The sequence below is a fragment of the Natator depressus genome, chromosome 14 (assembly GCF_965152275.1).
Source record: "Natator depressus isolate rNatDep1 chromosome 14, rNatDep2.hap1, whole genome shotgun sequence".
Classification (NCBI taxonomy): Eukaryota; Metazoa; Chordata; order Testudines; family Cheloniidae; genus Natator; species Natator depressus.
In genome coordinates, this window is record NC_134247.1 from 35394978 (window position 1) to 35422682 (window position 27705).

The following is a 27705-nucleotide window of genomic DNA, read 5'->3' on the forward strand; positions in this document are numbered from 1 at the left end:
TAAAGCACAGAGGAGCCACATCTCCCTGTGTATTTCCCTGTGAGTCTTTTAACTAGTCACAGTGTCACCACTGTCGCAGTGTCCTGCCTTCATTCTGCGCGTGTTTGCTCCCTAGTCAATGGCACCTTCTCTTGCAGAGCTGTTTTTCCCGAGGGTCAATCCCTGGACGGTGGCTCTGGGAGTGATCCTGGCTCTCCTGGCTGTTCTCATGGCCCTGGCCAGTTACTGCTTCTGGAGGCAACACAGAGAGAAAGGTGATATAATGAGAGGGGTGGGGGGAACTTGGTGAGAGACAGACAGATATTTAAAACCAAACCAAAAGTAAAGAGACAGGGATTAAGGGGCTTTGATTCAGTGTCCGGAGAAGTTTCAGGCAGTGGGAACCGGGCTGAGGGTGAAGAAGGAGCTGAAGAAATTATTTTCATGTTTGAACCAAGACATGTCAAGTGGTTTCAGCCCTTCAGGTCTCACTCCAGGATCCCGAGTGATTGTGACTCTGAACTGTTCCCTGGGGTTCCGCACGGCTCTGTTTGAAACATCATGGGGGCTCAGTGAGCTGGGCTTGGAGCCCCAACATATGGAACTTGGCTGCTGGCAAGAAAAACAGAAAGCGAAGTAGAAGAGAGGGGTTTGTTAGGGCTCAATTCTGCCCCCCAGTCTGTGCTTGTGAGTAGGAGCTGTGGATGGGCAAAGCAGTGGCTGTGCAAATGGAAAGGTTAGCACTTATCTACACTCAGATTTGCTCTGCCTGAGATCCAAATATTTTATTAAAACTAATGTTTGAAATCAAATTCACATTACACAGGTTTAAAGAAAAGGCACTGTACATCTGGGGTCAAGCTTGGGTTATGAAAAATTAAAAGTCTTGGTTACAAAGCTGACGAGATACGTAGGGGTACATAACAAGCATTGTCCCAGACTAAGGTGTGTAAGCTTTTAAGTGGTAGAGAATAAGTGTTCTTGGGTACGCCACCCATAGAGTGTATAGAGTCAGAGTCAGTAGCGGTAAAGTGGATTGGTACATGGGTGGAGTTTGTCCCTCTGTCCGTCAGTGTCTGGCGGGTCTTCTAGAGACGGATACAGTCTGTCAGGGAAGGAAATGGGTTATTTCCCTGACTGTGTCCCTTGTCGGCGGTCTCGTTCACGTGTCCTGGTATTGTTGGTGTCCTGTGATGTGTTCAGTGTATATGTCCCTGGACCATCTGATGGCGTCGGACACCATGAGCTGCCTCATTAGCCGGGCATAGCGCCAACCGACTCCGCACGCTCTCAGCACCAGCTCATTGTTGGGATCCCACACGCCCAGGGCTCTGACGATCAGGGCGTGGATCTGGACCTCTTAGCCCTGGGCTCTCAGAGTGTCAGCCAGCAGGGTACACAGGGTAATTAACTCTCTCTTGCAGTATAAGTGCTCAGCTGTAGTTTTTTCTCTAGTCGCAAAGGGCAGAACTGTCCTTCAGTGATCTACATACTTATAGAGATGCTGGAATTTTCACAGCTGCCTAAGGGGTCTGAATGCCCAATTTTTGTTTAAATTAATGGATACTGAGTGTGCAAACCCCCAAGGCAGCTGTGAAAATCCCACCCAGAGGGTTTTCTCACCTGAAGCGCTGTGAAAATTATGTAAAAATGTACCAGTGTTGGAAGAATTGGGAAGGGGACATGTCTGTTCCAATGATTTCCCAGTGGGGACAGAAGAAGGTAATGGAGAGAAGCAGAGAGGAGCTGTGCTTTGTAGTTGTGAAAGCTGGAACTGGATGCTGCACCTTTAAAACTGTCACCTTCACACTCTGACAGCACCAGGTGTGAACTGGTTTAGTTAGTGGTTTTAATTAACAGATACATTATGTGGGTTGATAAGTTTCAGAGGGGTAGCCCTGTTAGTCTGTTTCAGCAAAAACAACAAAGAGTCTTGTGGCACCTTAAAGACTAACAAATTTATTAGAGCTGAAGCCCACGAAACTTTATGCTCTAATAAATTTGTTAGTCTTTAAGTTGCCACAAGACTCTTTGTTGTTTTTATGTGGGTTGAGTACACGTTTAGGTGACAGGGAAACACTCATTTTGAGTTGTATGTAGAAGTCAGGTATATGCCCAGAGAGAGAGAGAGAGAGATAGAGAACTCTGTTGGGCTCATTTTGAAGCATTAAACAATCAGAACAATGAACTGTCACTGTCTTGTTTCCTGGCCTTTCAGAGAATTCGCCGCACCAGCTTCACTAGTGAGCTGTGGCTAGGATGCTGTAGTAACACAAACACACTCAGGACTTGCACGGCTGGTCTGAGACGCTGCTCACACTGGGCACAAGTCTCGCTCAGGCTGCGCTCAGCAGTGACTGGCAGACATGACGCTACCTCCATGTCCTGCAGTGTTGGTACCCCAGGGCTGACGCACCAAGGGGACGAGCTCCCAGTGGGAAAGACCTGATCTTAGACTCAATGCCTGTAGGGGCCCATCCACACACCCTTCCCTGGCTTCTGCTGACCAGATAAAGAAAGGTCTCTCCACCCTGTTCATAGCTGGGACACTCCCCATCTACCAGGCCCTAGGGGGAGTTATTCCCATGTATCACTAGGACCAGGGGACAGGCACCTGCCACAGGGTCAGGAGTTGGCCTAGAATGGAGCCAATCAGACCCCGTCCCTTTCCCAGCCCAGGTCAGTGCCCCATTCCCATCGCTCACTTCCATCCTCCATCCCCACAGTCAAGAGCTGGGGCAGGGGGAGGGAGGGTTGGAGAGCTGGGGCTGTTCAGGGGATGGGCCAGAAGGGAGCAGGCAAGGAACTGGACAAAAAAAGAGACCTTCTCCCTCCCACCATCCCCCTCAACAGCCAGATTAGACAGGAGTGTGACAGGGCCCAGGCAGCAGGGATGCTGGCTGCAGGGATGTTGAGACAGATCTGTCTGTGTGTCCTGTTTGTCAGTCTGTCCGCCTTGCTTTCATAGTTACAGCACAATTATGTTAATAGCAGGAACTGCGCCTTAAACATGATGGTGAAATCTCACCTCTCGCCCTTTTCTCCCTCTAGAGACGCTGCGATCGGATAAGGAGAGTGAGAAAGGTCAGTGTCTGGGCCCATCACATTAGCTGGCAGTAGAGTTATCCCCATAAACACAACAGGGTGAAATCTTGCCAGCCATTATTAATTTATTAATTAATCATTGAAACAATTTACTGAGGGTCATGGGCGGCGGGTGGAGCCCCCCTTTGGGGAAGCTAGTCCCAGCTCCGCCTCTTCCACCTGTGCCCCCTCAGCCGGAGCCCTGAGACTCCCCATGCCTGGAGGAGCCCCAAGCGCCCCCTTCCTCAGCTGGAGGAGCCCCAGGCCAGCTGAAACCCCGAGCCCTTCCCCCACACACCTGCCTGGAGCTGCCCTGGGTCAGCTGCAGCTGTGCTGTGCCTCCCCTCTCCAGACCCCAAGCTGCCTGGGGAAAAACATCTCTCAGGTCTGGAAGATGCTTTTGCTATGCCCCATGCAGGTTCCGGGGCGGCTGAGGAGGCGGTATGTGCCACTCAGCTTCCTGGGTCCATCAGTAATCTCCAGTCCAGGGAAATTACCGATGAACCCAGGAAGCTGAATAGCACATACCGCCTCCTCAGCCACCCTGAACCTGCATGGGGCATAATAAATCAAAAACTTCCCCCCAAAACGCCACAAATGGGGGTCCAGTGGCCGCAGGAGTGCCAGGGGAGGCTGAGCCTCTCCTAGTCTATTATACCCACCGCCCATGCCAAGGGTCATGGTGGATTCTCCAGCACTGGCAGTTTTTAATCCAGATTGGATGTTTTTCTAAACCATCTGCTGTAGGAATTATTGTGGGGAAACCCACGGGCTTGTGTTATGCAGGGGTCAGACTAGGTGATCACAATGGTCCCTTCTGGCCTGGGAATCTGTGAATTGATGAATCACCTCTCATCCTGTTCTCTCTCCAGAGACCCTGCTGTCTGAATGGGAGGGAGAGAAAGGTCAGTGTCTGTTACAATATTAACTCTATCCCCATAAATACGACAAGGGGGAAGTCTCACCTCTCCCTCTTTTCTCCCTCTAGAGACTCTGCGATCTGAGATGGAAAGGCAGAAAGGTCAGTGTTTGGACCAGTTACGTTAGCTGTGGGGTTACTGTTATAAACACGACAGGGGGAATCTCATGTCTCTCCCTTTTCTTCTCCCTCTAGAGGCTCTGCAATCTGAGATGGAGAGACAGAAAGGTCAGTGTCTGGGATCAATGGGATCCGATGGGTTGAAGATTTCATGTCATGTCAGTCGAGTTAGCTCAGCCGAGCCAACTTAACTCAGTTGAAAGTCCCATTTAATGCCAGTGGAGTCACAGTTTAGCACCTTGAGCTCAGCCTGTTTGAATGAGTGATGGGGAACATCTCCATATCGGCACCAGAGTCCAAGCAGTGAGCTCAGGGGCTGCTCCCACTGACACAAAGGGGCTCTGAAGGGGAAGGGATCATTTGATCTAATAAACCCCATGGGAATTACAGAAATGGCACCTTGAGCCCAGGGCCCTGAATACACTACCCCAGCTTAGTCAGTCTCATTGCTGGAGACTGTGGGTACGTGTACAGTGCAAAAAACCACCCATGCCCACAAGTCTCAGAGTCTGGGTCAGCTGCCTGGAGCTCGTGCTGCAGGGCTAAATCTAGCAGTGTAGCCATTCCTGCTCTGAGACATCCCCCTTCCCTCCTCACTGGGTGTCAGAGCCCAGGTTCCAGCCTGAGTGGGAACGTCTGTACTGCGTGAGCCTCACAAGCAGGGTGTGTGTGTGTGTGTGTGTGTGTGCGTGTGTGTGTGTAGACAAACCCATAGAGACTTATCCAGTATTTAACAGGATCCCTCACCTGGGAATCTCCTGTGTTCTGGCCCTTCCATGCCCATGTAATGTGGGAGGGGGCAGGATTTCACCCTCAGTGACCATGCACACCCACAACCTCAGCTCCAGCCTGCAGTGACTCCACACAATAATCGTACAAGTCTGGTCAATGCAGACCAGTGTGTTTGGGGGTCTATATTAAATGAAACTGATTTTTAAAGGCATGCTAGGGTTTGGTTTTTTTTTTAACTTTTCCCCTCATAAAGTTACTACAGGGCAGAGTTAAGGTTGCTTAGGTGCCTTAGCTGCATTTCTACACCATGGCATGTTTGGATTTCTTTTAAATTTAACCTTAGTTCTGTATTTTCTGAGTTTATAAAACTTGGTTTGGGGATAATTACGAGATCCCTGTAATGTGCTTTACCCTTAAATTACAAGTACGTCCTCTCCACCTCAACCCCACACTAATCATAGAATCATAGGACTGGAAGTGACCTCTAGAGGTCAGCTAGGCCAGTCTCCTGCACTCATGGCGGGACTAAGTATTATCTACACCATCTCTGGTGGGTGTTCATCTAACCTGCTCTCATGATGGAGATTCCACAACCTCCCTCACCTTTTATCTCAGAATCACATTATGGCCCCGATCTACAAAGAGCCTTAGGTACCTAAACTCCAGACTCAATCCCCGTTTTAGACACCATGATCCAGAACCCCACACTTGGCTGACACCTACCCCTGTAGGCACCAACATTCACTCAGGACATAAATCTCTGTGTAAGTTCTCACACTGTCTAAGCTTCCGCCTCTGGACACAAAGAGTGCACTGCTGCCTCACTCTAGAATTTTGGGCACCTATCTCCCACCTGTGCCCCGGCGACACATAAACTGGGGGGAGAAGGTTCTAGCTCACCCATGGGGCCTGATCCAGTAGACATGCACAGAGGCCACCCAGAACTGAGGTGAGAGACGGGGAGGAGAAGAACCTTCCCCATGGGCAGTGCGTGAACCACCCCTCTGCTCCCTGCCCCTCTTCCCGAGCCCCTGTCCAAGCTCCCCATCGAGGCCGCTGGCCCCCACAGTGCCTCCTGCCCCTGTGCCTAGCAGCCGCTGCCAGAGGGGTCTGCCAGTCAATTTTGGGAGCTGCCCCAGGAAAGCTGACCCCCTGACTCCCTGCACCCCAACCCCCTGCCCCAGCCCAGAGCCAGCACCCTGCACCCAAACTCCCTCCCAGAGTCCCCACCCTGTACCCCTCCCACACCCAAACTCCCTCCAAGAGCCTGCACCCTGCACCCACTCCTGCACCCCAACCCCTGCCGCAGCCCAGAGTCCACACCCTGCACTCCCTCCCGCACCCAAACTCCCTCCCAGAGCCTGCAACCCATACCTTCTCCCAGACACCAACCCCCTGCCCCTGCCTGGTGAGAGTGAGTGAGGGTGGGGGACAGCGAGTGACAGAGGGATGGGGGATGGAGTGAGCAGGGGGCAGGGCCTCAGAGAAGGGGCTGGGCAGGGGGCATGGAAAACGGTCTTTGGGTTTGCGCCATTAGACAATTCGTAACGCTACCAGAGGGGCATGTGGAAGCCCTGGCCATGCTGGAAGAGCGTGCCCAACAGTGCAGCCGGCAGCACTGCCCAAATGTCAGGCGGACCGTGTCTGCATGGGTGCAGCTTGTGTGTGCGTGGGGGCCCAATGACTGTTCTGCCCTGGGGCCCGAAATTGCTGTCGGCAGGCCTGACCACTCCTATCTCCATTAAATCCTCGTCTTTCACAGCTCCCCCCTCTCCCAGTTCTCCTCCTGCCTCGCTAATCGCTCTCGGTGTCTGTTCTGTTGGGTCGGTCTCTTCCTGTCTCCCTCTTTCACAGCACGTCCCCCAAAGCCCAGTGCTTGTCCCTAGTGGTTCTTATGGACACTCACGGCATCAGATACCACCTCTATGCCAATGACTCTCAAACTCTTGCTCTGCTAAAGACTGTTCTCGGGCCTCCCATCCCACATCTCAGCCTGTCTGACAGCTCCTCCTCGTCGATGGCCAGAGGGCAACTTAAGCTCAAAGCTCTTCCGGCCCCCTCACAGCCCACCCCACTTCCTAGTTTCTTCATCTCTTTGGATAACGTCACGAGCCCTCCCCGAGGCAGGGGGCTGTGACAGCTCTCCCTCCCTCCCTGCCTCCCATCCCGCACACTGGGCTGCCCCGAGCTAGGTACCAGGATCTCTGCCCCTTCTGTGGGCCAGGGATTGTGGTCCTGAGGTGGGATGTGAGGCCTGAGCTGGCTGCAGGGAGCCCAGAGCAGAGTGGGGCGCCTGGGGTTTGAGCCCTACCCGAGGTGTCTCCTTATGGGAGGGGCCAGGGGGTATTTCCCCTGCCCTGGCTGGGAGAACCGCTTCATGATGTAGGCCCAGGTCAGGGGTTGAGGTTCGGGTTGGGGGGAGGGAGAAAAAACTGTCCTATATTTTTGAAATACAGTGTTGGCCACCCCAACAACATCTCCATCAGCCCCGTCAATCTAGACATTGTCTCTGACTCAGCCTCTCTCTAGGCTCCCATGTCCTAACCTCACCCCAGTCTCCCTGCTCCTGCGTGTATAACACGTCACAGATACAGCCTCTTGTGTCTGTCCCAACAGCCCAGGCTCTCGTTCACCCCATCATCTCACACCTCCACTGCTGTGATCTCCTCCTGTCCAGCCTTGATGCCAGCCACTTTGTCCCCTCAGCTCCATCCAAACCATGGCTGCTTGGCTCAGCCCTCATGCTCGTCTCTCCTGCCACATCCTCCACTTAGTTCCACTGAGGCCCCCTCCAGCACCGCTCCAGCACAAGCTCCTTGTCTTCGACTTTAGTCCCCTCAACTCAACATTTAGTCCCACCCTGTCTGAGCGATTGATGCTGCCTTCCCTCTGCCAGCGATGGCCGGTTCCAGGGGTGGGCGCGCAGGGCCGGTTCCAGGGGTGGGCCAGCAGGGCCATCATCCTCGGCACCACTTCCAGGGGGAGCTGTACTGCTGCTGGGCTTTCTATTTTTTTTTCTCCGGGCAGCGTAGGTAGGGTGACCAGATAGTGTGAAAAATCTGGACACTTTTTTTTGTGCAGGGGTGGGGGAATAGTTGCATTTATAAGACAAAGCCCGTAATATTGGGATGTCTGATCACCTGCAGCCTGGGTCACCCGCCTGTCTACTTCTCCCTAAAACACCTCCGTGTTTTCTCCCCCTCCCACTCCATGCAAGGAAAAACATCCCCTCAGTATTAGTAAAGCTGCCCCCTTCTCCTCGCTTTAATCCCTCCTCCAAATCCAGCTGTGCTATGGCCCCTGGAATCTCTCCCGTCTGGCATTGGGCACCTGCTGGCTGGGCATGTGGTGGGCCAGGCCCTGAGTGTGTGTGTGCAGGACCTAGCACCGTGGGGCCTGGCACTCCGTGCTCAGAGAAGCCCGGCCCTGAGTGTGTGTGTGTGTTCAGAACCTAGCACAGTGGGGCCCGCCCATGAATGTGTGCACAGCACCTAGCCCTGAGTGTGTGTGTACAGGTCCTAGCACCATGGGACCTGGCACTGTGTATCATACAGGATGTAGCCCAGTGGGTCCCAGCCCTGAGTGTGTGCGTACAGGACCTACCACAGTGGGGCCTGGCTCTGAGTGTGTGTGTACAGGATCTAGTGCTGAGTGTGGGTGTACAGGACCTAGCTCAGTGGGGCCCAGTTCAGAGTGTGACCTCTAGATGCAACTGGAATGCGAATAACACTGTGCAGTGGGGCAGGAGACTGGTCTTGGGATATGGAGATATGGCCTGGGATGGGGCTTAAAAGTGTGTGTGTCTGTGCAGAGGATGGGGGATGAAGAGAGGAAGGTGGGTGGGGGGTTGCAGGGAACAATGTGGCACGGCAAGAGACGAGTAATGACGTGGACCAAGGAAGCTCTGCTCTCTGGGCCAGGTTTACCTTCCAGTATTTGAGGTTTAGAACGTAGTAGATATAACAGATGGGGCAGGACAGCTTAAATCCATTCGCCCATAAGAAGCCGGCTCCTGGGCTGTGCTCTGCTTAGTGTCTTATGGACAAATCTTTCAAAACACTCGCATCACCAGTGAGGGAGACGTCGCTTTTAGCTTGACTGTTGCCCATTAAGTTTTGAGACTCAACATTAACTCCCGCTGTCTTTGACTTTCCAGCGGAATACGAGGCAGCGAAAGGTAAGGGCATTTGTACTAGTTTTGATTATGCTTTAAATTGGAAAAGGAACACTCAGAGCTGTGTGTGCAAAGACGTGTTAGTGTAAAACATTAATGTGTTACTGAGACAGGTAACGTACACGACAAGGGGAAATCCAGATATAACCCAGACATAATAGATGGGAAATTGTTGGTATTGAAATATGAATATTAACAGTTTTATATTTCACAACATTAACCCTTGGAAATACCCTTAAAAAGTAAACAAACGTCACTTCCTGACACCTGAGAGACCCTGTAATGAGAACAATGATTCTTTTATACCAAGAGGGCCCAGCCCGCTGAGCTCTCCATGGATGTTCTCCTGCATCCCTAGGTCTCCTTGGAGCAGGATTGGGCCCTGTTGGCTTACACACACAGCAGCTGTAGGATCAGGCACATGGGTCTGATCCCACTGAAGGTGGCAGGAGTTGCAGGTGCTCATCACCCCTTGGGGTCACCAGCATACCCAGATGATGGAGACACTTATGAAAGAATTGTTCTTTGAGCTGCAGGCCCAGGTTCTCTGTTGGGCCAGTGCCTGCTTGGGGTGGGGGCAGTGAGGGAGCTGGTTCTGGCTCCCTGGTTCTCAGGCTGCCCCAGGGGTTGCTCTAATTTGCTCCAGCTGGCTGTGGTCCCTGAGAATTGGTGATGTGCTCTGCTCTGCCCCAGCATACCTCCTCCCAGCCCTGCCACTCCCCCTACACGGGGGAGGGGAGTTGACACAGGAGCCAGCTATGCTGCTTTACCCTGGCTGGGCTCTCCCTACACCAGGGGAATTCTCTGATGTCCAGGGCCTGGTTCCAGCCAGTCTGTACCATCCCTGCACACAGTGACCAGAGCAGGGGAAAGAACTGGGCCCCTTAGCACTAATGGCCCCATTCTGCCCCCCGACTCACATGAGTGATCCCCACAGGTGCGGCCCCATTGATTTCTGCAGGGAGGGTTTGCAGGATCAGATGGAATAAAGGAGAAGTCATAACTAGTGGTTAGGAGCCCAATCCTGCTGTCCTTACCCAGGCAAAGTTCCCACTGAAGCCAATGTAATGTGGGGTTAGAACTGGGCACTTCTGTTACTGAGATTCTCTCCTGTTGATTCATTTATGTTCTTTTTTCCCTTTTCTCTCCTCTCATTCTCATGGACCCTCTGGCAGAACTGGGTAAGCTGTTCCTGGTTGTGTTTGTTTTTCACAGTATGTGACTTGCTGAGTCTGCATTTTGTTGGTGTAAATTCTTGTTTCTGATTATTTCAGGACTCACCAGAGCCCAAGGATACGCAGGTAACGAACGCTGATCCTGCCGCAGTCGCTCTCCGACCCATTTCTCTGGGGTACTCGGTCACTGCTCAGTCCTCTTACAGCTCTCCCAATAGCTAAGGGGTCGGGCAAAATGTGATTGTGTGAAACTTTGAGGAGCTTGGTTATTCACACACCCCCTAGGGTACCTGCTCGGGGCAGGGGGAGCTGGTGCAAACAGATAATTGTTTAACTGCTCTCTGTTGCTATTTTATAGCTTCCAGTTAATACAGTGTTTATTTCAATACTGACCATTGTTTGGCAGAAACATCCAGTCGATGAGCTTATCCAACCCTGCTGGATGCAGTGGCAGAGAGTGGGTGGAGGGCAGAGGGGCAGCTGGAGACTCTAGAAGGGTCGCTGGGGTGAGGAACAAGGAATTTAAACCTCCTCTCCCCACACTTAGGGCTTCTCAGCATGGGGAATTCATGGGGAAGAGCCCAGAGTAGCTAGTGTGGCGTATTCTGCACTTGTATTCTTCCAATGTGGATTAACCCAAAGCAGACAAGGGCACTCTTAGCATGGAATAAGAGTGTCCGCACAGGCAGCTAGCGCTGATTAGCTGTTCTGCACTAGCTACTCAGGGCTTTCCCTCCCCCCCGCCATGTATACAAGTCCTTAAATTTACTTCCAAGTAGAGATGAAAGTAAGCTGGTGTGTGAATTAGAGCCACGATTGGTTCGCTGGGGGCGGGGCTCTGGCTGCTGCCATCAGGGTAACACTGGGCGGTGCTGGGCATGGGTGGCCCATCCCACCCCTTCTACCCTCCTCCCCCACAGGAGCCCAAACCACCACCTCTCCTGACCCCAATGCCAGACAGCTGGGGGTGAGGCCCCAGCCCTGGTGGGCCCAAGCCAGCACACACAGTCCCTAGGTGGCGCTGCCCCAACCCCCTGCCCTGAGCCCCCTCCCCAAGGGGCGCTTGCCATAGGACAGTACCTGTAAGAAATTTAAGTTACTTTCACACCTGCTTCCAAGGGAAAGAGGAGAAGCCTCCCAACAGGTCCCCTCCCAGAGGCCACAAGCCCTGACTACCCCCTGCTGTGGCAAAATTGGGCCTAGATCTGGTGGTTCCTAGGTCAGGTCAGCCCTTTAATCACAAGAGTATCCATTCACTTCTCCAGTAATAGACAGGACACTGGACAGGCCAGGGAGGGGCAGTGACAGGGGACGGCTTGGGGAGCAGAGCCCCATAAGGCTAGGAGACTGTCACAGAGCTTGGGTCTCTTGTGCCACCATAGGACATGCACAGTGCATATGTGCAAGGTCCTAGTGCCCCGTGCCTGGGTGTGTGAATTAAAGCAGCACAGGAGTGAGGGGGGCCGTGGGAGCCGGGAAGCCAGGAAAGAGCAGGGGGTTCTGAGGCAGGAAGGAGGAGGAGGCGGTTGGATGATGCTCAGCAGCAGAGAGTTTGTTCAGGGTGTAGGGGGAGCTGGTGGGAGAAGGGAACAAAGGGAGAAGGAGGGTGAGTGGGGCTGGTAATCAGGGAGCAGCAGGAGGTGTCAAGTGAGGGGTGGGCAGGGCAGTGGGTGGGAGTGGGGACAAGGAGTGGAGCCAGTGAAGGGGACGGCAGTGGGTGTGAGGGGGCCTGTAGCCCAATCTAGAGATTCTATATCGATTATACTGATTACTTACGAATTTGTAGTTGTCACTTTGAGGGTTGACTGGTTTTTGTCCCAAGATCAGGCCCATTATTATTTAAATCGTTACATGGTTGGGAACCCCACTGTGCACAGCTGCAACACTCACACTGTAGGAACTCTCTTAGATTTACAAATAGTTTATTAACACATTTAGCAAAGTCACAGACACCCCAGCTCAGGCAGGTAGACAGAGATGCTGTAGAACATCCATCGGCACATTCATATACTTAGATAATTTGTTGCAAAAGAACCTAAAACGTGAGCCATTGTTTTTTATGTGGTGGGCCAGAGTGATGAGGAGGAGGTGGAGTTGGTGGCAGTGATCAGGACAGAATGGCAGGGCAAGACTAGAGTCAGCAAGGCCAAATGCTCCTTCTGGGTTATTTCAGACCCCTGGCACTGCCAGCCCTGCTTCCCTCCCCGCCCCCAGCCCAGCGCAGTCTATGGCCACGGGGCCCTGGGCATGGCTGGGGTCTCTGGGCCATTCCACACCCCTGGCCCCTGAGCCTGTCGGGCTCCTGAGCCCGTCTCCTTGATGCCTCATTCGAGGGAATCTCCAGCCCCTGGGGAGCCTCCTGCGGCCCCCCAACCCCAGCTGCCCTGTCTTGGGCAGGGTCCCAGGTCCTGAGAGACTCGCTGACTGTTCCCGGCTGGCCAGGGCCATGGGTGCTGGTACCGCGCTCTCGCGGCCAGAGTTCCCAGCCCCTGACCCAGCCCGGCCTGTTGTCCCAGCGCTGACCCCTCCCCTGCAGGTGGGGACCCTGCTGCTCTGAACAGCTGAGCCCCCTCTCTGCTGCTGCCACGCTCGCAGGCTCCGCCCATACCAGGGCCAATGGGCTCTGCTGGGGCTGCTCCTTCCCTCGGCACCTGGGTTCTCTGCGTCTGGGGCAAATGGCCGGGTGAGTGGGCAGGGACCTGCTCAGAGACACACCCCCTGTGCTGCACCCGGAGGGCAGAGACCAGCCAGGGCTGGGCAGCAAAGTGCCACCACACTGGGATTAACCTTTTCCTTTCACCCACCCCACCAGCCCCTGACTGGTCAGTGCCACTCGACTGCCTCCGCTCTGACCCCAGGGACCCGGGTCCAGCAGCTCAGGGGAGTCGCTGGGTGAATGTGTGGGGTAGAGTAACCAGGGCTTCCTGCGCCCCAGGGTCCCCATGTGCAATGGGGAAGGCCCCGCACTGTCACACAGCCCTTAGGGGCTGGGCAGTGAGCGTTATTATTGATATAGTGCCCATGCGTGAGCCAAGCACTGCAGAGACAGAACAAGGAACTGCCAGCCCCAAAGGGCTCCCGGTCTGAGTGCGGACAAGGCCCCACAAGGGGAGCAGCAAACGCTGAGATGGTGCAAGGATCCCAGTGCATCCTTGGGCCTGTCTGGGTCTGACAGAGTATTGTAGTGACCCTGCTAGCTCCGTGCTGGGCCCTGGATCACTCCCAGTTCAATATCCAGCCACGAGGGGACTCAGTACCCCCAGGGCAGGGGAAGCCAGAGGGCGGGGGCAGCAGGCTCAGAGACAGCCGCAGGCTGCAGGGAAGAGGGAACAGCCTGGGAGCTGGGGTGGGGAGGCCAGGAGTCAGGTGGGAGGCACCACCCTGTGCTCAGTTGCTCCAGGTTCTCACTCAGGGACGCAGGCTCCATTGCTTGGGCCCAAGCAGACAGACTGGAGAGAGCGAGGCTCTGTCTGCCTGGGGAACGGGCAGCAGTTCTGTTAAATGGGGGCCAGCTGTGCAGACTCATCATGGGGTGGCACCACCAAGTTCCCCCTCAGCTGGCTATGGGTAGCCCTGCAACTGCCGTGCCTCAGTTTACTCTCTTCAGCACTCCTTAAACTGCTCCCCACAGTCCAAAAGGGCTGAGACAAAAGTCCCCTGCTGGGGTCCACTCTGAGTCCCAGTAAACCACAAAATAAAATCTTTTCCTTCACTCTGCTCCAGCCTCTGGCTCTAATTCAAGGTCCTCACTCTCCTCGAGTCAGGAGCCCCCAGCCCTCCTTCCTGGAGCTGGGTTCAGTTCAGACTGTACCTTTGTTACCTGCAGGCCTCTGTCCTCATACAGCTGCTGTTTCTATCAATGTCCTCTCTGGCAGCTCCTCCCCCTTAGAGGAGCTCCTCTCTCTAGTGCACCCCTTCCAGGCTCCTTGCTCTGTGAGCTCTCCTGGGATCCCCTCTCCTCAGCAGCTTCCTCTTTCTGGGATCCCTTCAGCTGAGCCCTGATAACCCTTTATCAGGCTCATTAGCTGTTTAGCTGCCAACCAGCCACCTAGGGATTTCATTACTTCCAGGTGGGGCTGGGTTGGCTGGTTCTGCCTTATAGGAGCCTGTCACAGGTAGGCTGCTCCCTGACTCCCTGTAAAGATGGACAGGCTGACCGTGGAGTTCTACCACACGTTCTGGGACATCCTTGGCCCAGACCTAGCCACTGTCTGGGCCAAGTCTTTGCAGGGCGGGGTCCTCCCTCTTTCGTGCAGGCGAGCGGTGCTCGCCTTGTTGCCGAAGAAGGGGGACCTCCACGATTTACGAAACTGGCGTCCCATCTCGCTCCTTCGCACGGACTACAAAATCGTAGCGAAAGCAATCTCGCTGCAGCTAGGGTCTGTGATGGCGGACGTGATCCACCCAGACCAGACCTACACTGTCCCGGGCCGCAGCATTTTTGACAACCCATTTCTAGTCTGAGACCTTTTGGAACTTGGGCATAGAGACTCTTGATCAGGAGAAGGCATTCGATAGAGTGGACCATGGGTACCTCCTGGGCAGTCTGCAGGCGTTTGGATTTGGACCTCAGTTTGTGAGTTTTCTCCAGGTGCTGTACGCTTCCGCGGAGTGTCTGGTTAGGCTCAACTGGACCCTGACCGAACCGGTCAGCTTCGGGCGAGGAGTACGGCAGGGGTGCCCCCTCTCGGGCCAGCTGTACGCTCTGGCGATCGAGCCCTTCCTCTGTCTCCTCCTCAGGAGATTGACAGGGTTGGTGCTGCGGGAGCCGGAGCTGCGGCTGGTCCTGTCAGCGTACGCCGATGACGTGCTCCTCGTGGTCCAGGACCCAGGCGACTTGGCGCGGGTGGAGGCTTGCCAGGCCATCTATTTGGCAGCCTCCTCTGCCCGAGTCAACTGGGTCAAGAGCTCTGGCTTGGCGGTGGGGGACTGGCGGCAGGTGAGCTCCCTCCCACCCGCGCTTCAGACCATCCGGTGGAGTGCGGGTCCACTGCTCTACCTAGGCGTTTACCTTTCTGCCACGCACCCTTCTCTGCCGGAGAACTGGCAAAATTTAGAAGGCGGGGTGATAGAGCGGCTCCGGAAATGGACGAGGCTACTCCGATGTCTCTCCCTCCAAGGTGCTTAACCAACTAGTCCTGTCCACGCTCTGGTACCGGCTCAACACCCTGGTCCCGGCCCCGGGGTTCCTGACCAACCTCCGGACATCGATTCTAGAGTTCTTTTGGTCAGGAATGCACTGGGCCCCTGTTGGGGTTCTTCATCTACCCCTGAAGGAAGGAGAGCAGGGCCTGAAGTGTCTGCACACTCAGGTCCGTGTCTTCCGCCTCCAGGCCCTGCAGAGGCTCCTTTATAGTGCAGGCAGTTCGACGTGGAGCACATTGGCGCACGCCTTCCTGCGCTGCTTCCAAGGGCTCCGATACGACCGGCAGCTCTTTTATCTCTGTCCGAGAGGTTTTCCGCGAGACCCCTCCGGGCTGCCGGTCTTCTACCAGGACCTCCTCCGGACCTGGAAACTGTTTTCAACAACCAGGTCCGTGGCGGTCACCGTGGGAGCAGATCTCCTAGCGGAGCCCCTGCTACACAACCCCCAGCTCCTTGTGCAGGCGGCGGAGTCCCGCTCGGTGCGCCAGAGTTTGGTCCTGGCGGAAGTCACGAGAGTCGGAGACCTCCTGGACTACCACTGGGAAGACTGGCTGGATCCTCTGACGCTCGCTCGGCGCATGGGGCTCTCCAAACCTCATACCCCCCGGCGCGTACTTCAGGAGGTGAAGGCCGCCTTGACGCCCGCTGCTCGGGCTTATCTCAACCGAGCCCTGTGCGAGGGCGCACCCCGCCCACCCTCTACCCCAGGCCCGCCAGACCTTTCTACCCCGTAGATCCCAACAAACCCCTCACCCTTTCACTGCGAGCCGGCTGCATAAACTGCAGCCGGTCAGCTTCCAAATCGCGCCACGGAAATATCTATACTCACTCACGCTTCACACCCTTCACGCCCACACCTAGTGTCCCGCCCCGATACAAAGTGGCGGGACCTCATGCCACCTTTGGAGGGTGAGCAGCCCCGGTGGGCCAGCCTGTATTCCACCTTGGTCCCGAGGCCCGTCGGGGACATTAGTTGGCGGCTCCTTCATGGAGCTGTGAGCACGGGTGTGTTTTTGACGCGGTTCACCCCCATCCCGGATACTTGCCCTTTTTGCAACGTGAGGGAAACCCTGGCGCACGTATATTTAGAGTGTGCCAGGCTGCAGCTCCTTTTCTGGCTCCTCACCAATATTTTATTACGCTTTTGGCTACACTTTTCCCCTCACCTTTTTATCTACACACTCCCCATCTGTGGCCCCACAAAATCGCGAGATCTCCTGGTTAACCTCCTCCTAGCCCTAGCTAAAACAGCCATTTATAAAACCAGAGAGGGGAGGTTAGCTAATGAAGCGTCCTGCGATTGTAGGGCCGTTTTCCGATCCTCAGTACATTCACGTATCCGGGCGGAGTTCCTCTGGGCGGCGTCCACCAACTCCCTCGACGCCTTCGAGGAGCGGTGGGTGCTGTCCGAGGTTCTCTGCTCGGTGACCCCGTCCAGTTCCCTCCATCTGACCCTTTGATTGAGCGGAAGAGCGAGAGACCCCAGCCCTAGCTGTTGCCGCTGTGGATACCATCATCACTGTCACCTAGGAGGGGCCCTTTCACACGTGGGTGTACATCCCCCCCCCAACCCCAAATTGCCCACCCCGCAGCCGTGCCCATCTTGCCAGGCACTCTTAGGAGAGGAATAATCAGTGACACTGGGCGTGGCACTAGGTAACTGGAGGGGGTAGAAGACCATGAGTGTCGAGGAAGCCCCCCCGCTCTGGGCCCAGGCTAGCCTGAACACTTCTCCCTCCTGAAGGCTGCTGTGTTATACCTTGTGTTTGCTTCTGTTTTCTTGCATAGTTTTGCTTTATCCTTTTTGGTGATTCTTTGTAAGTGTTACACAAATAAAATTCTTTTCTGCTTCAAAAAAAAAAAGACTCCCCGTAAAGGGCCGGCCCCATGACCTCCCTTCCCCTGGTCTACCTAAAGGCAGGCTTGACCGTGGCTAACACTTGGTGATGTTCTGCAGCCAGGGGGCACTTCCTCTCCTTCTGCCCCAAGGAAACCTACAAGGCCCTTGGCCATATTTTTATTCTCATCACTGAATTGTGAAAAAATGAAGAGACCAGGAGTTGTGTTCCCCACAGTCCTGTGTAGCTCATGTGATGGGCAAAATCCCTCATAGTCTTCAGCATGGCGTAGTTCAGAACAACTTGTACTCTGTGAGTCAGGCCCTCTGGCCATAGCAGCGGTCGTCAATAGGACCAGGCTTTCACCATTGCCGTCATGCTGCTGTGACAGATACAGGCTGGCTACAGAGCTTCCCCCAGAGCCAGATACACACCAGATGTGCTCATCGCAAGTCCCTTTCATGCTCTGCCAGGTATGGCTGAGGTTACCTTAAATAAGGTCTGTTACCCACAGCCCCACCTCGCTACAAGGTCTTTCCAACAGCTGCCTCCCAGGACACACTCGCACACACACCATTTGGAGTTCAGTTTGTCTTTCATTCAGATAGCTCCTTATTAGCATCTCTAATTATTACTGAGCACAGCTGGGAGCACATTTCAGATCCTCTTCTGTCCACATGGCTGGGTGTAATGTTAGCAGCTGGGAAAGTGCCTTTCTGCTCCTCCCCTTTTCCTGTAGGATGGACTTCATTTTAGCCCAGCTCTGGTTCGGGCTTTGTGTTCCTCTTTCAGGTCTCTGGGGGGGAGAGGTCCCCAGTCTCTTCCTTTTCTATCGCAACTTCCTCTTGGACGTGTGTTTTTATGGTGGCTTTTCCCTCCAGCAGGTGGAATCCCCACCTCAGACAGTCCATCTTCCACACGATTGGCCTGTATCTCTGCACCCACCACAGCGCTGTTCTTGTCTCCAGCCGGCTGGTGTAGCTCACTGCCCAGCTGCTCTGTTTTCTGGAGAAGCTGCGCCTTCTCTCTCTGACATAATTTCATCTCTTTCTACAAGGCCTCTGGGCTCTCCTGTTTCGTATGCGTCCCAGAGCCGGGCTTCATTCCACACTCGATCTTAAGCTGGTTCTGGAGCTTAGTCAGCTCCTTCTGCAACAACAAACGCTGCTGTTCCCTGGTTGCCTTCCAGTGCTGAGATGGGCTCCTTCCAGTGCTCCTGCTCCCATTCCCGCTGGATGGCTTGGGCTGAGATCCAGTCCCTTGTCAGCGCATCCCCTCTAGCTCCTGCAGGGCCTCAGCCTTTGGGCCTTGAGAGTGCTCAGCTGTGCAAGGCCTTCTGCCCTGCTCCCCTCAGCTGCAGCAACCTTTTCTTCTAGCTCTTCCCAGTCCATTGTGGGTGGGGTTGCTGGGTCGCTGTAGAGGACATGGCCACTAGTGCAGCTTCCTTTGTAGCCAGCACCTCTGTATCTGTGCCCGTCAACATCCAGCGCTTCAGTGACTGATCCACTTGTTCCCCTAAAAAGCCTCCCAGGACACCCGCAGCATCACTGCACTCCCCTGTGTAAATGCAACCTCCTGGTGATTTATTGCTGGGCTCTCTTATTGCACACACCAGAGCCCTCAGGCTGCACCTCTGCCCTCTCCTGAACCCTCAGCTTTAGTCTGTGTCGTTCTTTAACTTATTCCAGGAGCTGCTCCTTCTCCTCTATTAGCAAATGTCTACACTGGAGCTAAGAGGTGTGATTCCCAGCTCATGTAGACGTAGCTGAGCTAGCACCTAACAATAGCCATGTGGCCAGGGTAGCACAGGTGGCAGCTTCAGCTAACCATCTGAGTAGAAACCCGCCCAGCCCCCCTTGGTACGTACTCAGGCAGCTGGCCCGAGCTGCCCTTCCTAGCCGGGCTACACTGCTACCTTTAGTGTGCTAGCCTGAGCAGAGTTAGTGCAGGTACGTTTACGTGAGCTGGGAATCTCACCTCCCAGCTCAGTTGCAGACACCCTCTGTTTCAAGTTCTCCAGGTTTCTTTCTTCTAACCAGTGTGGCAGGCTCCTGTGTCCCAGCAAACCCTCCTCTAGTTTCCCAGCCACACCACTCACATCCTGCAGCCCTTTCTGGGCCCCTCCTTCCAAGGCCTAGGGCTTGTTCAAGCCCTTGCCGTTTTGGCTCCTGGGTAACTTTCCTGTTGCATGGCTCATTTTCTACCTTGGCTGCCTGTGTATTGGCTGTCTTGAGACTGTTGTTCCCCATCTCCCTGTTGCTTTGCTCCTCCCTTGGCTGAACTATTCCCGTCTCCAGGTGCTGCTTCTCCTCTAGGGCCCGGGCTCCTTGACCAGGGGTATTGGCGATTCCAACTGCCACTTCCTCCCTGTGGGATGGTGCCTGGCGCTTGGTACATTCAGCAGCTGTGAGTTTCTCCTGAATATCAATAATCTCATCAGTCCTCGGCTCACGTCGGTGCTGGAGCTTAATCTTCAACGGCTGGGCTTCTTGGGAGCTAGAGCAGAATTTCTTCTGCCGAACGCCCTGTTCCTTTTTCAGTGCATTGACCCATTTGCTCTCTGCAGCCACAACCTGGTGGCTTCTCTCCTGCTCTGTGAGTAGCTCCTTCTGCCTGTCTTCTGGTCAGTGGGCTTGCTCCTGTTGCTTGGCCAGTTTCAGTAAGAAAACCCGCACCTGGGCCTGCAAATTACAGAGCTGTTCAATAGCCCTCTCAGAGCTCTAGTCACACCCCTCTCCTGGGACCACCAGAAATGCTGAATCACATTTAGCTTCTGCCTCGGCTCCCCTGGCCCAGAGAGCCTGCTGTCCACTAAGCTGCTGGTTGGATCATTTTCCAAGGGAGTCCTTTCAGGATCCTGGAGGAAGCAACTCAAATACCCCCAGTTCCCAAGCTTTGTTTCTGGGAGCGAGGCTAAGGTATCCCTGGTAAGCAGAGGGACGTCTGAAATCCATGGCTGGCTTCTCCCTCTGAAGCTTATATCCCAGGGCCTGCTTTCTTAGCTACCCATTTTGGTCAGTGCTAGAAACTCTCGCTGCCCCATAGCAACATCCCGGATCCCCTCTGTCCAAAATCCAAAGTTCTTGTAGGGCAGCATCTTTTTACATGTCCCTTTTCCGTGTAGTCAAAACAAATTGACCCTGGAGGGGGAACTCTTCCCAGCCCAAAATGGGGTTCCCACAGTCCTGGGCCTGACCTCCCCATGGCAGGGTGTCTTTAATAACCTGGGACTCCCCTGTTCCCCGAGCATTCTGGGAAACCAGGCCAGTCTGCCCATCCTTGCTCCTTGAGGCAGCCCCATCTTATATGCCCGTCCTGCCCACAGTCTGTGCACAGCACTGGACCAGCCCTGTCGGCGGTGGGTCAGGGTGACTCTTTCCAGTCACTGGCCCTCCTCAGTGCGTCGCTGTGGGTGCCTGGGCACTTCCAGCAATGGGAGCTGGAACACCCTTGGCTGTTGCTGGCCCTCCAGACATCAGCTTGGGAGAGTGAATGTCCCTCCAGCATGGAAGGTGTCTGTGCCGTGCTGCTCTGTCAGCCCTTCTGGGCGAGTCTCAGAGCCGGGGTGACAGACATCAGCTTCTGGGGTTTGTGCTACAGCATTAAACACAGCTGTGTAGATGTTATGTCTGGGGCTGGAGCCTGGGTCTGAACCCCACACTTACTCCCTGGGCTTCAAAGCCCCAGCTCCAGCCTGAGCCAGAAGGTCTGTAGGGCTATTTTTAGCTCCATAGCAAGAGCCCCACAAACCTCAGCCTGTTGTCCTGGCTCTGAGACTTGCTGCCGCGGGCTGTGTAGATGAACCCAAAGTATCTCTAGAGTCTGGGTGTGAAAGTTGCCAGCGTGTCTGACCCAGGGCCGGTTAATTAGAGCGAGGGGGGTGGCTGGCGCAGTCATTAGATGGAGACACCTGAGCCCCTGGGGCTCTGAGGACCATTATTGAGCAGGGGGTTGGACTAGATGACCTCCTGAGGTCCCTTCCAACCCTGATATTCTATGACAGGTTTCAGAGTAACAGCCGTGTTAGTCTGTATTCGCAAAAAGAAAAGGAGTACTTGTGGCATCTTAGAGACCAACCAATTTATCTGAGCATAAGCTTTCGTGAGCTACAGCTCACTTCATCAGATGCATGCTGTGGAAAGTGCAGAAGATCTTATTATATACACACAAAAAGCATGAAAAAATACCTCCTCTCACCCCACTCTCCTGCTGGTACTATTGGGATCCAGGCCCACTCTCCTGCTGGTAATAGCTTATCTAAAGTGATCACTCTCCTTACAATGTGAATGATAATCAAGCTGGGCCATTTCCAGCACAAATCCAGGTTTTCTCACCCCCCCTCCACACACACACAAACTCACTCTCCTGCTGGTAATAGCTTATCTAAAGTGACCACTCTCCATACAATGTGTATGATAATCAAGGTGGGCCATTTCCAGCACAAATCCAGGTTTTCTCAACCCCCCCCCCCCCGCCCGCCCCCCACACAAACTCACTCTCCTGCTGGTAATAGCTTATCCAAAGTGACCACTCTCCTTATTATCCGCTCTGGGAGATGCCCAGGTGCAGCTGCAGAGGGTCTGTGCTGCTCGCAGAGTCCAGGGGACAAATCGCTCTGAGCAGAGAGTTCAGGCTGGAGCCGAGACTCCATTTTCAGCCTGATTTTTGGGGTGAGATCAGGAGCGGGGGGGGGGGGGGGGAATTTTCCTACCCAGGGCAAATTTAACAGCAGCTCTGGAGTGTTTCATAGCTGATGTCCTGAGCCCGTAACTCTGCGTTGCTGGGGATGTTGACAGTCACTCATTTCAAGTCACTGGGGTTTAGGCTCCTAAGTTGCTCAGACAGGTTTGAAGTGGAGCTGGGTGAAATGTTTTGGACAAATAGTTTATTTGCTGCAAAATATTATTTTTGATCAACTGAAACTTTGCAAATCCATGTTGAGTTTGCTGAACAGTTTGAATGAACAGAAGAAGGTGCCACCGCTTCCCTTCTAGCCTTTAGCCTAGTGGCTGGGCCCTCAGCTGGGAGCCCCAGGTTCAATACCCCCATGTGATATAGGGGAAGGAATTGGAATGGGGGTCTCCCCCCCTCAGCTGAGGGCTGGAACCGCTGGGCTCCAGGTGTCTGACGTGGGGCTCCCTCAGTCTCTCCTGCTGAAGACACCCCTGTGTCTAAACACTGCCACGGGCACTGGGCCAGAGCGTGGGAGTGAGAATGACCCTGCAGCCCAGTGGGTCAGACCCCACCAGGGAGCCCAGAGTCAGCTTCCCTGCTCCATTGACCGTGTAATTATTGATCCATAACCGCAGTGAGAGAAGGGGTTACAGCCCCTGGCACACCATTGTCTCAGGCATGTGGGTGCCCCCATGCAAAACCCTAGTGCAGACGCGCTGCGCGGGTGTGAGCCGGGACTGGCCCCTGGTGCAGCTTCTCCCAGATGGAAGGGGCAGGAAGTGAGGAAATGCACCCTCCCTTCTCACTGCCCCGGCCTCATTAGTAATGGCCCCTGTTCCCCCCATTAACCAGTTACACCTCCAAGCATCCCCCCACTGCCCATCCCCTCACTGTCCTGCCTCCACCCTGGAGCCAAGCCCAGATCCACTTCCCATGGCCTGGGGGAGGGGCTGGGCTTGGCGAGGGGAGGGGCCGGCTGTGCGGTTTGCCTGGCTGGAAGGTGGTACCCGTGGGGCCGGCCGGCATGGAGAGTCCCAGCTCCACCCCTGGGGCAGGGCTGCCTGGCCAGTGTATGTGGGGACGGCGCCGACCTGCTCTTAGTAACAAACCAACCACACATGGCCGCAAAGCAACAGAGATGCAGGCCTGCCCCCTTCACCCCTCTCTGCCCCCGCACCTGCCAATCTCCTCATTGCCCTCTGGCCCCTAGCTCCTGCCCCTCACTTCCCCTTCCCTCAACCTCTGTGCCCACCTGGCCCCTAATTCTATCCTCCATGGCTCCACTTTGCCCCACTCCTTGCCTTCACCCCCTTTCTGCTCCCATGGTCCCCACTCCACCCACTTTGTCACATGCCTCCTGCCCTGTCACATGCCCCAGCCGTACACCTACCCCTGCCCCCCTGGAACCCACCCCCCTTCTCACCCTGCCCTCCTGGGCTGGCAGCTGCCCCATCTTCCAAACACTCTTTGCACCTGGTGCCCACCCATCACTTCACTCCCCTACTCCCTGGCCTCTGCTCTCCCCTTTCCTCCCTGCTCATGAATCCCAGCTCTCCCCTCACCCCCCATCTGCCCCTAGTGCCCACCCCATCTTTCACCCTCCTCTGTTGTCCTGGCTCCTGCTCTTCTCACTCCCCTCAGCGCTCCTGGCACCTGCCCCTCTCCGCATCCTCTCCGCCCCCCTGACACCCGCTCCTTCCCTCGCCCCCCTGTGCCCACCCCTCCTCTAGCTCCACTCTGACCCTCTGGCTCCTGCCCCTTCCCAACCCCCTCTCCTAACACCCTCTCCCCACCTGCCCTGCCTCTCCCCTCCCCCCTCTCTGCCCCCTGGTGCCCACCCCTCCCCCCTCAGCCCTCCTTGTGTCTGCCCCTCTGCTCACCCCCCTCAGTCCCCCTGTCACCTGCCCCTCCCTGTGCCCCCTTCCTCCCTGGTGCCCCCCCACACACACCAACCTCTGTCTCCATCACCCATGACTTCCCCCATTCCCTGCCTTCCTGGTGCCTACCCCTGCTTTCACACCATCCTTCTCCTAGCACCCACTGCTCCCCTCCCCCTTCCCTCCTTTTGCCTCCCCTGTCCTTCCCCACTTCTGTCCCCCAGCACCTGCCCCTCCCCCTGCCCCTTAGGAACCCACCTCTTCCCTTGGCCCCTCTACCCCCCAATACCTCCTCTTGCCCCTTGTTGGCCACAGTGCCTGCCCCTTTTCATTCCACACCACTGGCCCCCTGGTGCCTGCCCCTCCCCCTGCCCCATTGCTGCCTGCCCATCTGCTTGTCCCCTCAACCCCCTGACTTTCACCCCTCCCCTTGTGCCCCTCTAGCCCCTTGGCACCCACCCCTTCCCTTGCCCTCTTACCCCGTGATGACCACCCTTCCCTCACCCTTCATTTGCCCCAGTGCCTGTCCCATCCCATGCCACACCGCTGCCCCCCAGTGCCCACCTCTCCCCCACTCTGTCCTGCCAATGCCTATCCCTGACCCCATCCCTCCCCTCACCCTCTGGCAAAAGCCCCTTCCCTTGCCCCCCCACCCCCTGGTGCCTGCCCCTTCCCTTGTACCTCCTCCCCCTGCCACCTTCCCCTTAGTTCTCCCCCCACCCCTCCTGTTGCCCCCTCTGCCTCCCTAACACCTGCACCCCTCACCCCCCTCTAGTTCCCTGGTACCAGCCCCTCTCTTCACTCCTCTGCCCCCCTGAGGCCCATCTCTACCCTTGCCCCCATCTGCCTCCATGGTGCCTGCCCCTTCCTCTGCCCCCTCTGTCTGCTTGGTGAAAACCCCTTCCCTTGACCCACTTTGGATCCCCTGGTGTCAGACCTTCCTTCCCCCCCAGCTCTGCCTCCCTGGTGCCCACCCCTCCCCACACCCTTTCCTAACCTCTGGGTCCCACCCCTCCCCTCATCCGCCCTCTGTCCCCCTGGTGCCCACATCTCCACACCCCTGTGCCCCCCAGGGCCTGCCCTTCTCCATACCCCACTTTCTACCCCCCCCCCCCGTGTGCACCTGTTCCCTTCCCCCACTCTGCCCCCTGGTGCCCACCCCTCTCCTGTCTCCTCTCCTTACATCTGCCCCTCTGATCAGCCCCCGCAGCCCTCCTGGAGACTAGCCCTTCCCTCGCCCCCCCACCCCAGCCCCACCAGCACCCACCCCTACCATCATGCCCCTCTCCCCCTTGATGACTGCCCCTTCTCTCGGTCCCATTTCCCCCTGGGGTCTGCCCCACCACTTGCCCCCCCATGGTCCTCTGGCACCTGCCCTACCCCTCACCCCTCTTCCTCCCCTTGTCACCTGCGCCTTCTCCCTCCCCCTCCTTTTCCCCTGGTGCCAACCTCTCCTTCTACATCCCCTCTGCCTTCCCAGTGCCTGCCCCACTCCTCCTCCCCCCTCCCCACCCCATTGGAGCTCCCCCCATTCCCTCACAGCCCTGTGCCCCTGGTGCCCGCCCCTTCCCTTGCTTCCCTGTGCCCCTGGGGTCTGTCCCCTTCTTCTGCCCTGGCACCCGCCCCTCCCCTCATCCCCCTGGAACCTGCTCTTCCCTTCCCCCGCCCCGTCCTCCTGGTGCCCACCCCTTCCCTTGCCCCCTCTTGCACTTGTGTCTGCCCCTCCCCTCCCTTTGCCCCCCCTCACCCCCTGCAGCCCCTTCAAACCTGTCCCCCCTTTTCCCCCTGCCCTCCTGGTGCCAGCTCCTCTTCCCCCCCCATTGCCCTTGTGCCTGCCCCCCTCTGCCCCTCCCCCCCGTGTTCCCTCACCTGCCCCTCCCCTTTCCTCTCCCAGCATCAAGCTGTCCCCTCCCCCATCCCTCTGCTGCCCTCCCCTCCCCTCCCCCACAGACACCTTCCCTCCCCCTCCCCCGGCCTCTGCCATTTCCTCACAGGCAGACGGGCCCTGACTCCCCTCAGGCAACAACCCCCCCACGCGCCCCCCCCCCAGCGATTAACGGGGACGCAGGTTAATTTCCCTTCGATCCCAGTGACCAGCCCCTGCCCCGGCCCTGACTCTGTGACTCTCTCCCCAGTGGACGTGACTCTGGATCCAGACACGGCTTTTCCCTACCTCGTCCTGTCTGAGGATCGGAAACATGTGAGATTCGGAGGCACATGGCAGGATCTGCCCGACAAGCCTGAGAGATTCGATACTTATCCCTGTGTCCTGGGCGCTGAGGGGTTCGCGGGCGGGCGGCGTTACTGGGAGGTGGGGGTGGGAGACAAGACTGAGTGGGACCTGGGGGTTTGTAGGGAATCTGTGCGCAGGAAGGGGCGGGTCACACGCTCACCTGAGGCTGGATACTGGGCCGTGGGGCTGGGGTATGGGGGATACCAGGCCCTCACCGACCCCCGGACCCCCCTCCCCGTCAGCGTCCGGCCCGGCCGGGTGGGGATTTTCCTGGACTACGAGGCGGGCGAGGTCTCGTTTTACAATGTGACTGACGGGTCCCATCTCTTCACCTTCACTGGCACCTTCTCCGGGACGCTCCGCCCTTATTTCAGTCCCTGGGTCAGCACGGCTCCCCTCATCCTCTGCCCGGGCCCGGCTCCGGCCGGGGGGAATCTCGGTCCCTGACAGCGACCCCGCGGCACGGACCGGCCCCCCCCAGCGCCGCGGCTCCTCCCGCCCCCCTGTGGCGGAGGCCGGTTACTGCAGCTGCTGGAGTTTTTTGTGCTGACCGGACGCTGCCAGTTTCCCTTTTCCGCTGCAGTAGAAAACCGGACACCTGGCAACCCCTGCCCATGCTGCTGAGTGGGACCCACCTGCTGGAAGGAGCCAGACAGATTCCCCCCCCCCACCCCCCCTGTGTTTGCTCCACCCCTGGCACAGGGCGATGCTGGTAAGAAATACGGCCAGACAGCGAGGGGTTTTTGCTGCCCTCACCTTTCCCTGTCCCCTGCCCAGGGGTAGCAGATGGTGACGGACGGGGATCGTTCACTCCTCTCACAATTTTCTACCCCCGTAAAATCTCAATGCAAAATATGAAAAAAAGATGATTCTAAATTAGAAAATGTTATTGTAAAACCAAAGCATTTTCCTGGACATTTCAACAGTACTTCTGACACCTGCATCTGAACATATTTTTAGAAATGGAATTATTTACATTTATTTCTTGATTCTTCCCTCAAATCTATATTGAGGTTTAACTTCTCTACATAGCTTCATTTGTATTTCAACTGTGTTATTTCAGGAAATCCAAAATATGTATCTTATCAAAATAATTATTAAAAACCATCAGACTGGGCTGTTCAGTTACAATGTACGTGTGTCATAAATATCACAACTGCACACATGTGCAGCTGCTCTCGCTCTCTTTTCCTTTCTTTATTGTCTTGACTGGTTCTCTCTGCAAGGCAGGGCACATACACCCACCTCCTGCACTACACCTTTGACAATTAATAGGTGAAAAAATGATAGAATTAATTAAGCAATATATTTAAGTTAACTCACACAAGATTATAAAATAATCTTTGAACGTCTGTCAGCATTAATTCATGTGATTTTTAACTTTCTAGCTACATATAATCGGTAATCAAGACATGACCCTTCCTTTCTTGTTCTCACATCAATTAACAAAACACGGTCCCCAACCTCAAATGCTATCTTCCTATAGATAGAAATCACTTCTACAATATCCAATTTTTTAGTTTCTTTTTCTTTAGAAATATTATTTGCAGGCAATGTACTGTCGGTGTCCACTGTTGATTTCAAGGTACTGTCGGGCTCTTCATGTTCTTGGTTCTAAGGACACAGCAAATGTATTTTGGTAAAAAAATAGAGAAGGGGTTGTATTCCTTTATTGAATCATCACAAATTAACTTAATTGTATTAAAGACACTGGCACTTAATGGCCCATAATATGACATTTGGTGAAGCTTTATT

General features: G+C 55.5%; 1 protein-coding gene across 1 annotated transcript in view; it reads left to right on the top strand.

The window, feature by feature from the left end:
- LOC141998859 (butyrophilin subfamily 1 member A1-like) overlaps positions 1-26414 on the top strand; it is a 46800-nt gene extending 20386 nt beyond the window's left edge. The window contains exons 6-13 of the mRNA XM_074971832.1: positions 138-254; positions 3031-3063; positions 3936-3968; positions 4052-4084; positions 4178-4210; positions 8991-9011; positions 10283-10309; positions 25853-26414. Coding sequence (XP_074827933.1) covers positions 138-254; positions 3031-3063; positions 3936-3968; positions 4052-4084; positions 4178-4210; positions 8991-9011; positions 10283-10309; positions 25853-26397 — 842 coding nt within the window. The 3' untranslated portion in view covers positions 26398-26414. The remainder of the gene's footprint in view (positions 1-137; positions 255-3030; positions 3064-3935; positions 3969-4051; positions 4085-4177; positions 4211-8990; positions 9012-10282; positions 10310-25852) is intronic.
- Positions 26415-27705: the final 1291 nt, after the last annotated feature.